This window comes from Anneissia japonica, unplaced genomic scaffold (genome assembly GCF_011630105.1).
Source record: "Anneissia japonica isolate Jap-2015-1 unplaced genomic scaffold, ASM1163010v1 scaffold234_len1672027_cov178, whole genome shotgun sequence".
Classification (NCBI taxonomy): Eukaryota; Metazoa; Echinodermata; class Crinoidea; order Comatulida; family Comatulidae; genus Anneissia; species Anneissia japonica.
Genome location: NW_022738761.1, coordinates 586831 through 598476, shown reverse-complemented (window position 1 = coordinate 598476; position 11646 = coordinate 586831). Strand labels below are relative to the sequence as shown.

The window sequence follows — 11646 nt, the reverse complement described above, 5'->3', positions numbered from 1 at the left end:
TAAACTACTTTATTTTTAGTAACCACATGTTTAAATTGAATTTCAAATTATATAATAACTTCTTGATAAGAATTAGATATGGACTTAATACAATTTTGCGAAACCAAGCACACTTTTTTTGAAGACCATGATAAAGAAATTCTCATCTATTTACAGACCTTTCTACGTAAAAAATAGAAATAAATATGTTTTTTTTAATTATTATATACCAGTAAATTTAAGGCTGTATGCCTATGCATAGAATATAGATTTTTGCCTTTGGCAATTAACATGGTCATATTTTTTCCTCATTCAAATTTCCAAATGAAAACTAAATATACAGAACATATTTTTCCAAGTTCTTTTTAAAATCCAACATAAACAGTATACTTTCTATCTTGTTTATAAAGTCCTCCTTGCGCACTATTTCCTGATGATCAGTTACAATAGTTTTACACCTGCTATGTGCAGTTTATTTTTTAATAAAAAGCAAAAAAATAAATTACTGTAGTAATATATTACGTCAAAAGTTCAAAAAAAAAAATAAAATGCACAACATACTATTGTATCTATACGGAATCTCTTCTCTGATACTATTATTGTAAAATAATTGCTGCGAAGCAGCCAATTCATATTCTTGACAGCAATTTGACCTCTGAAAGGTCATTGTTTGTCAAAAAATAAGGGCCTAAGACGACTGAAAAGCGGAGTTTCCTTCTTTCGTTCTGCCGGGTAAAATCAATTACTTTAGGCGACGTTTGTAGACTAACCAACACCCGCATGTCGCGCTAGCCTAGGCTAGCTAGGATGGTAAAGGCCTAGCCTTGAAGGGAGGAAGGTCCCAATGAAAAACAACGTCGCTCCTTGATAGTTAACATTGTCTATTTAACATCAAAATAATTCATTATTAGACCTAGAGTTGTTTTTTGAATTGTACTCCACAAATCTCAGCCGATACCTTGCACAACTCGTTAACGTCTCGTATCTATTGTTGTGACGTCATGGCTCGCCAGCTCACACTTGTGATGTCTCACACTTGTGATCAAATAACACACTGGCTCGCACTTTGGCAACACTCTTTGGCAGTCAACACGCCCCTAGAAAACCCGCCCTTGGAAACTGGCCCCATAAAAAAATATACACTTCCTAGACCATGCAGTCTTTAAAATAAAAATTGTAACCTTTGGTAATCAACTACATTTTCCACATACATAGAAATTTTTGAAACTTTATTAAAAAAAACCTAAACCATAATTCACCACTATAGACACTTTTTGACAAAAATGAAAAATTACGACTTTGTTACCCAATGAGAAGTGTTCTAATAAAGACAATGGGTCGTGTCTCATATTATTTGTTATATTTTTATTATTCATTATTTTCACTTGATTCGCATAAATAATTTTGTTCGAAGAACATTTATATGCAGTTTTACTTTGCAGCACTTCACTTGCAACTTGCAATTTCTAGTTATAATAATATTGTTACTCTTGGCACATTCCCCAAAGCTTGATACGCCACTATTGATCATTATAAGCACGACAGACTAAAGTAAACACTTAAGAAAATAATATGTAGTGTTTTTCAAATACCCACAATGATTCATGTATATTGAGGATCATTAAGGAAAATATTTGAGGACTAAACAATATAATTTGATAACTATGAATTATTTGTTAAGTAGGCCTATAGGTATAATGGTAACTCATGTTATGCACTTCCTGGTTTAAAGGGCTGGTGGCTAAATTATGTGATACAATCTATAAAACCACTCCTTTGCGATGCCCAAACACCCTAAATCTAAATTGGTAAGTAAAATATTTCATGAAGCTCATCTGTAATTGCATTTTATATAAAATAATTTTGTTTGAAAGAAAGTACAGAATTGATACAGTAATGCTATGATATTAGTTTTATAGCTATACTATTATGTGCATACAGTAGTACCATATTGTATTACAATACTTTCCTTGAGGTCAAAGGGCAGGGATTAAAAAAAATTAACCTACATATACTGTAGCTATTTGAACCAATCACAAAAGGTAAAACTCAGTATGTTAACATTTTCAGTAGTCATAAAAGGACCAACAACATACATTCACAATTAATAATGTCAATGACATAATATTATTAGCCTACATGTATTATTATTGTTCATTATTATTATAGTTTATCAATATTCTATATTGAACCACCAGAATAACAACACTATACATAAGACTTATTAAAGAATGATAGTGACCAATTGAGTGTTATCTTTTGGGATATTAATTTAGAAATATAACAAAGAATACAGTAGACCCACTTTACCTATGCACAGTAGCAGTATTGCCTTTGAATAGCAGAAATTTTAGTCAAAATCTACCACTTGTATTTGTCCTAAGTATTACAAATTTTACTTGAAAAGATTAAGTACTGTATGGTCATTACCGTGAATATTCTAATGCAATATTACAGTTTACATTTTATTTTAAAATTGCATAAGTTATACTCTTTTAGTAGGAAGTTGCAAGGAACTATAACTGCTATAATTTATATATTTGCAAAAAATTCAATAAGTGTTCACAAATAGTTATTACATAACGTTATAGTTCATTTGTTAAAAAGAATTCAATATGGATTATACTGTATAAATTATTTGTGACTATCTCTGTAATGAATAGCTTGTTTTTCAGGTACATGAAAGGAGGTTTTGTCTATTAAGTGTAAGGATATCCTTTCTTTCAATTTGCATATTTAAGGAGATTACAGGTTTTAAGTACTGTACCTGTGTATAGGCCTACAGTCAATGTACAGTACAATAACATCCAGGTTACATGACCAACAACGCCGTAGCCTGGATTTTCAGTGTGGGACAATATCAGGGTGGAACCACTTTACATGTAAATTCAAAAAATGTAGACCCATTTTCTTAAAAGTTAACCTATTTCATGCAAAAATATGAAAAATCTGGACCCATTTTCCTAAATTTTACCCATTTATGACTAAATATGAGAAATCTGGACCCATTTTTCAATAAGTGGACTCATTTCATGCATAAAACTGCATAATTTGGACCGATTTTTAAATAGGTGGACCCATTCTTTGTGGACTCATTAGAAAAATTATGTGGGACTGTCCTAAAAAGCTGGCCACGGCTTTGATAACCAAGTATCCAGCTGCTGTAGCTCCTCAACATGCCTACTGTAATTCGGCTACATTGTGGAAACATAATATTAAACTACAAAATGACCTAGGACATTGGCCTAATATAATCTTGGAAAACGATTACTTTACACAAGTTAAGCTGGTTGCCAGCTAATGCATAGACTAGGAGATGTTTATACCTTCTTGCACTATAATTTATAAACATCAATGTCTAATAGTAGCTTTATATGGTTGAGCTGAATTTGGAAATAATTAAATAGCCATCCACTTCCATCTTGTGCCTCATTATCTTTAGCAATTGCTTTTTGTCATCCCACATTCTCTGCTTGTATCAATATAGGTGGTTTGTTGACATCCTCATTATTTCCTGTCATGTACCATAGGACTACTCAAGACTAAAAATTCTGAACTATGTATGTACCTTTTATCTAGTGATTGATCTCGCCCTCCACCGTTTGCCAGTACTAATTTGGCATTTATCAGTTTATCCAAGTACAGTAAGTATTCACGAAATCGATGAAAACAAATCAGTAATGTTGTTGTTAGTCTATGAGTGAGATACTTGAACATACGCCCTCACTCCAAACCCACCAAGATCTGTTTTAGAGTATAGAATCGAAGTAAATGAGGATATTGTTCATTCACCCAGGGCGTATATACCCAGGTCTGTTTATATTTTCATCTGGTTGGAATCATTTTTAGTTAATGGAGTTTGTCCATACAAAGCTAGTATTTTTTTAACAATACTTGTCAAAGCCAACTGGTTTCCATTTTGGACAGCCTATTTCGTTTCTCTGGCTAAACCCCTGGATACAAGTATACAAGTGATCTTAATATAATTTATTCAATAAGCATAACCCATTAAAGTTATCCATGCATTAAATTAAGACATTATACACGATCAGCCTACAGTACTACTATTATCTACAGTACATGTAAATTAGTAAAACATAATTCAATAATTTAATTGCTTTAATTCTGTGCTTTTACGAGCACAAGCTTTAATATTTTCCTTGACAATCAACAGAACATTCATAGTAAAATAACTGTTAATCAGTAAAAACTACATTCAATTTCTCAATGTATGTTGCATTGGAAGTTAAGTACCATGTTTTAAATGAGATGAGATAAATTAGATTTTTTGATTGAATTTTTGAAGGGAGTTCTCCCAGACTTTACTATTGTAGTATTGAAAGCGTATCTAACAATAGGAAAATTATCAGTGAGTAATTTTATTAAGCTCAATGAAATTAACAAATTAAATACATTATAATATAATAAATGACACTGAAAAGTATGGGTAATGATCTATAAAAACTCTCAACTTGGGATGTTACTTTTCGTATGAAAATAGTATTCATAACCTACAGTACAATTTAAATTTGCACTAAGTAAGATACACTATATTGATGTCTAATTGAGGGCTTGAAGCTAATCTTTTAATTACAATTCTAAGGAAGGAGAGGGCTAGCTGAACTTGACATGACAGTCTAGACTGGTTGATTAAGATTGAATCTATGAAGCTTCAGACTACAATCCTAGCCAGGAAGGGGCAGTCTCCTATAGGATTATAACAGCTTGCCCTTGATATCATTAGGCCTGGTACACTTACTGTAAATGAAAGAAATAAAAAAATAGTACTAACTAGTATACCAGGTATTGTGAGCATTCTTGGGAATGTTCATAGTCACCTGGGAGGAGGGAGGGAATCTTCTATTTACTAAAGTCGAGCACATACTACAGTACAATACGTCGTACAGAGGCTGTACGACTGTCGGTAGACGAATCCAACACCACTCCATACAAGCGCTAATCTATTGCGCACATGTTGCGTTCTCCATAGAATTGCGCCAGTCAATGAACGTCAGGCACATTGAGTGTATGGCTTCAGATAAAATAAAGATTTTAGTATTGTTCCAGCATTTTATTATTCACTGTATTTTCCCAGACAATTAAAACAATTCAGATTATCTTGGGACTGTAATCACAATTTAAGGACACCTTTCCACTTATGATTTCAAAAAAAAAAAAAAAAAACCAGATAGGACCAAACCTATTCAACATTAAGTATTATTACGCTGCTGCTGTGAATCAGGTAGAGAGGTCTTTCGTTTTACAGTACAATCTTCCACTCTGTGCTTGTAATAATAGAAGTCATAACACAATACATTGCATTCTTTTGAGTAAAACCAGTATGCTTAATTATTGTAAACAACTTTCTATTTACTGTAATTGTGAAAACCAACGAAATGTAGCAAACCTCAATATAATACAATTATAAAAGCGGTATAGTTAGTCAATAACAACAATCAATATCCCATATGTAAATAATGAACCCACGTAATTTAACCAGTTTTTTTTTAAACAGATATACGGTAGAAAAGCACTTAATTTGTTATACAGTATCAATTTTATTTTTAATACTGTTTTGTATAAGGAATGACAATACGGTAGTTAACTATGTGCCACTCCTCTAACACAGTTAACAACGAGCCTAAGGATGGATTTTATCAGCTGTATAAAATAAAACATGATTCTTACAAAACAACTGTAAGGGGTCACACATTTAAAGAGCATCTTTATTAACCCTCACCTAGCATATGTATTGTAAATAGCGGGCGAATCAAAAGCTGTCTGCGGCTACGTTCAGACTTGGAGATAAGCCAAGCGTATGTTGAGCCTGGCTCAAGATTAAGCCCGGGTTAATCTTGCCGAGTGTTCAGACTAGCCAGACGCAAGTATCTGCATATTAATGAACCGTAACCAGGAAACGAGTTTCGAAACATTGCACTTGAAATGTACGCTCGCTCACAGAACACGTAACTTAATGCTGATTGGTCATTTGTTTACCCGAAGTCACACAGTCATGAAGATTTACAGTCATGAAAATTTAACTGATTTAGCTTTTTCACATTGAAAATTCCTAAAAAAAAAAACTTACTTGTTAAACTGATCACATGGCTTGGGTAATTCGACCACAGAAATGTTACCAGGGCTGTTCATACTGGATTTCAACCAAAAGTGATCAGGTACATAGAAATAGTTTGACCCAAAGACGGGATAAACAAAAAGCAAACTAAATTATTGTATACAGTAAAGTTTCTCCACTGATTTAAGGTAAATTACATGAAATAAATATGTCTATGTTTTATCAAAGTTAAAAAGGGGCAAAAACAGTCAATCAAAAAAGTTATAAAAAATTGTGCGAACACATCATTCTTATTGTGACAATTAATTTCATTCAAGACAACCAGAAATGTCAATGGTTCAATCACATAAACTATTCATATCATTTATCCATTACAAGTGTACAAAGGCCAGGCATACAATGTTGCTGCTAATAATCATGTATTAAGTCATTCTTGGAAGAAGCAATAAAGTTGATGTTGAATTTACTGGTAGCAGGCTATCATGTGACACCTGACCTCATTCACAGTAAAAAGCTTTTAAGGCAATGAAATAAGAATGTTAAAATAATGAAAAAAATGTAGATGTAGTAATGGGGAGTAGATTATTCTTACACAAAAAAAAATTGACATAATGATATAATACACGAAAAAAAGTGTGCCTTTGTGGAGAAAATGGCTGAGTGAGGAGACGAGAAACTAGTACATCTTTTTTTATTTGGCCTTAAATGAGGTGTTCACAATCTAAAGCCACGTCCAGACTATCAAATTTTTATGACAAAAACATGCGACATACATAGGCACATCATATCTATCTGGATTTTGTGACTTAAAGCTTCTGTGTCCATCTTGACTTGATCAACATCTGCTTGGGTACATATCGGCTATATCTCAATGGGCGACTTAACAAATTTTTAATTGCTCTACAATTTGGGAATCAATTACATGACTATATATGGACATACAACAGTGTTTTGTCAAAGAAAATTTAATAATCTGGATGGATAAAGCTTTATGAAATCTATAATTAGACAATTTTTCTGATTTTCTTTTTCAAACCAATAAAGACTGACATATTAGCGGTACTGGCATTTTTGATGTTCACTCCTTAAACCTAACAACAACAACTCTAACGCCACCCTGCATTGGTGGCAGTCACATACTGTAATAGGGAGCTTGCTATTGCACGGCGACGTCACTAAGAAGTATTAGCCTTTTGCATTGTTGCCTGGATTCTAGAAAGCAGTTCGGCCAAGATCTACGTTGTGCTGAGATGGATGAGTGAATCTGTTCTACAGTAGGGTTCAGCGTTTGATTTCCAGCATTATTTGTGTTTAGCAAAAACTGCAGCACTTTTTGTGTTGTGTAGCAATTCCAAAATTGTGCATAGTATTTTTTTCTGCGGTGATAATGAATGATTATTAAAGAAAAGAAATGACACTTTTCAATAAGAATATTACAGTGATGCGTCTTTATTTTCCAACACTAAAAGTATTTACGTAAAACAATGTTTCGTGTACATGTAGGGAGCATTGTATGTGCGTACTCGATGTAAAAAACAAGCATATTGCGCTATTCTTGTCCCAAAGCATTGGATAACAACTTGACTTTCACTGTTTTTTTAAAAACGTTTTTTGTGCATTAAGCCTCTTAGTTTTACAGCCAGGCCTTGCTGAAGACTGAGTGGTTAATTCTAGACAAATAATTATGTTGCATTTTTTTGTGATGCATTGTGGAATGCTTAGCAATTAGTGTAAAACACGTCGTATTTTGCGATGCGATACTGGGTAAATTGAATGCTGGTAGGGTTACGTTGTCATGCAAATCGAAAGCTCACTAATAAGGTTGTATGCGACTCAAGATATGGGTACCACTTACAAGTATTCTCGCAGACAGTATAACCTTTTGGTGAAAAGGCTGGTGACGCATTTAACTCACCAGCATTTGGCTACAATATTTGTTTATTTGCAATTTGTTACATTCCTTCATAAAGTTTGTCCCACCAAATATCCTATGAATTTTACATGTATTCGCAACAGGAAATAATTACAGTACTTATTCCTCCTCCATATAAAGGAATGTTTGCAATGATTCACCTGACCAGTATAGTTTGTTAGATATCATATTTTACCATCTTCTTTCTATCATTAACAATTAATTATGCAAATCAAAACAAAGATCTTATACAACAGCATTCCAACAGGTATATGAACTAGATATGCAAATGAGTGATACATGGTAACCTAGCAACTGAAATTCAACATACTGCGCTAGAGCAGGCCTACATAGACCAAATGTCAGCAGGATCAAAGGGAAGATTTATGGCAACATATACAGTATAATCTCATGAGAATTATTAACCATAAACCAGCCATCTTTCAAAACGGAAAGCATAGAGGTGAAGACTGCATCTACATTATGTTGGAGAATAAACATTATAAAATAGCAGTGTTGTATCCAAACTAATAATTTTGCAACTACATTGAGCCTGGTAGCTCATGTTTTTACTGTATGCTTGTTTGGAGGCATTAATAGGTAATTACTAAATACTCCCTGTGGAGTAACCAGATTTGCACACATCAATCTTCTAATCAACAAGCTCTTGACAACTGATCAGTATCCTAATTTTACAAATCATCACAAAGTTCATCCAGTAATAAACTTTCCATTACTAGAAAAGTATAAAATCCAATGAAATCCTCAGTTTGTTCGTAACCAAGTGCTCTGCATTTCATGTAAAAAATGAATTATTATTAGTGCAGTGTGTGTTGTATAACCTCAAACTATTCATCAAATCTGCTATGGTACTACTACTCTTTGATAAATCATAAATAAATATTGTAGCCCAAGTATGAATACCATCATACAATGGCAATGTTGAAATTACCTTAAATTCCATATCTCTTATTTGATCATTACATTCCAATGTAGTAACAAAATCCTCAAACTCTGTTACAACAGGAACAGTACAACTATTAGTACTAAAAGTAATTTGATTGATTTATATGAGATATAATTTACATTTTTTTCCCTTTTTATATAAAAGAAATGACAGCAGCACTTTTAAGACTAACATGGTAAATTTAATCTCAAGCTTTCGTCCACACAGGACATCATCAAGAGACTACTTCACATCTTTTCCTTCTTATGTTACAAAATCATTTATTTTTGTAACCATCAGGCAACCTACATACAGTATAAGATTACATCTATATTTAGTTATGAATTTATCCAATACAACCCTAATCTAGAATGGAGAAATCGTATTTGAATGAAGTCACTACTATCAGATACATATGCCTCCATGCTAATCAACAGGCCACACCTATTCCTTGTGTATTTTGTGAACACACATTCTAGACGCTGATAACATGAATATTGAATGACTTAATATCCTATCAGAGTATAGGCCAATAGTATCACAATAGTATTGTCCACAGCAAAATCCTAAGTGTTATTTAACTGGGTGATTTTAGGTTATGTAATGAGAACAAGTATACACCCATGGACCCTGATTTGGACCACACTGTTCAATCCCTCTTGGTAAATTTATAGGGCATAATCACTGATACAGAGTATAATCTTGGGTGTTAACTTGAGAAATGTTTGTTCTATATACAGTAATGTAGCCTGGCCTATTGTGTGATACAGTATAAAACAATTTTAATTTTTTTTAATAAAATGTTAAAACATTTTATTGATGGAGGTAGTGAACTAATGCTATAGGAATTCAATTGTAAAATATAGTACTAAGGCTATGTTTGATTCCTACAAATTACTAATTAGAACTTTGTATTGTTAATTCTTTTACCTTGAACCCTCACCTAATACCGTAAAACCAACCTCGAATTGAAGCCATGGCCTTCTTTTTTTTGCTAACTTCTGATGGGCTTTTTTTTTTAAATGGGTTTCTTTTCGAGATGGGCTTCTTTTCAAGACTACTTTTGCAAGGTAAAAAGGGGGGCTTCTTTTCAAAATGAATGCTGTAAATTTTGTGAATTTGTATTATAAAACAACAAATAAGGTCACTGTAACATCAATCTGTATCATGGAGTATATTTAACTGGCATTAAATAAACTAAACTACTTTATAACCAAGCTTGTATTTAATTTATTTTGTTTTCTGAAATGAATGGACAGTGTGTACTATTTCGAAAAGAAGCCTGTATGCTATCTTGAAAAGAAGCCCATGGGCATCTTTTCGAGATGGGCTTCTTTTCGAGGCTAATTTTGCAAACTAAAGAGGGGGCATTAATTCGAGATGGGCTTCATCTCGAGATTAAGCCCACTGGGCTTCAATTCGAGGTTTTACGGTAATAAATGCAGTTGGTTTGGCACTAACAGCACTGTTAATGTCTGCACAGTCTATCAAAAAAGTAAACTTTGAATAGAAAAGGGTTTTTAAATGTCTGCACTTTCATGGATGGTGAATGACTATTAATTTCCAATTACAGATTTTTTCAATGAAAATTTACATGAAGAAATTATATGTCATGAACATTTAAATATGGAAAAAATCAGAGGGGGTTAACTCTAAAATGGGATGAGGCCAAACAATAGAAACCACCCTGGTTTTTACTGGCCAGTTACAAGTTTGGAGAATATGATGCAACATTTTTCCAATATATATTATTATTGTTATTTTACATAGGCCTATCTTTTATTATTTTTATTTTTCAAAGTTTTAGCTATTATAAACTGGTATCTGACCAGAAGATGACCATTTTGATGTTGAGCTCTTTTTAGCTCATCATTCTTTTGACATGTTCCTAGTAATAAATGATATCTTATACAACAACAACAACAATTTTATTTAATTTATTACTGCAGAGCCTCAGTCAGGATGTCTAGCCTAGAGTAATAGGCCTAGTAATTAGGCCTAGCCTAGTAACAAGATAGTCAGAGTGTCACAGAATGTACATTTATTTAGAGAAGTGTCACGAACCAAACAACGAAATGAAATACGAACGATGTAAGCCTAGACATAAATAAACAAATATTTATATTAAAGCTAGGCCTAGGCCTGAACAGGGTCATTACCTTGATCTACAGCTCTGATGTATTGGCCATGTTGACCCTTTTCACCGTGGAGATTAAAGCCGTAGCCCGCCGGTCCTCTCACAATAGAACATATCCTTGGGTGGCTCGGTGGTTCGTCTGATTTTGATTTTCTGTTTGATGATGATGATGAACGCCGCTTATCTTTGTCACTCACCATTTTGAAAATTACCTAAATACACACGTCGATAATCTACAGTAACTATTCCTTAGAATTGTGTCTTGATCGAAGAGCTACAAGTGCGAATTCATGTGTCTTTCCTAACATTAAGATTTGTTTAGACCAGTAGCCTCCGAAACGTTACGCACCACTACCGCGAAAGCATCAACCTTTGAACTGTAAGCACTCACTCAGAACATTCGGCGGGATCCGAGCTGTTGGTTTGGTTCCAGTTCGAGCGAATTACGTCGAGCGCAACAGCATGGTAACAGCTAGTTCGAGCGTATGACATTTCGAGCGGATTTGTGCGATCCGAGAGACAATTAAAGAATTCAGGTCGCCCGATATTGAAAAATTAGATCAAATGAAGAGAAGTAAAATCTTCAAAATTATTAA

The 11646-nt window shown here is 33.4% G+C and overlaps 1 protein-coding gene across 1 annotated transcript in view; it reads right to left on the bottom strand.

Annotated features, from left to right (window-relative positions):
* LOC117117720 (Na(+)/H(+) exchange regulatory cofactor NHE-RF1-like) overlaps positions 1-11441 on the bottom strand; it is a 27683-nt gene extending 16242 nt beyond the window's left edge. The window contains exon 1 of the mRNA XM_033262114.1: positions 11073-11441. Within this exon, the coding sequence (XP_033118005.1) occupies positions 11073-11250 (178 nt within the window). The 5' untranslated portion in view covers positions 11251-11441. The remainder of the gene's footprint in view (positions 1-11072) is intronic.
* Between the last annotated feature and the right edge of the window lie 205 nt (positions 11442-11646).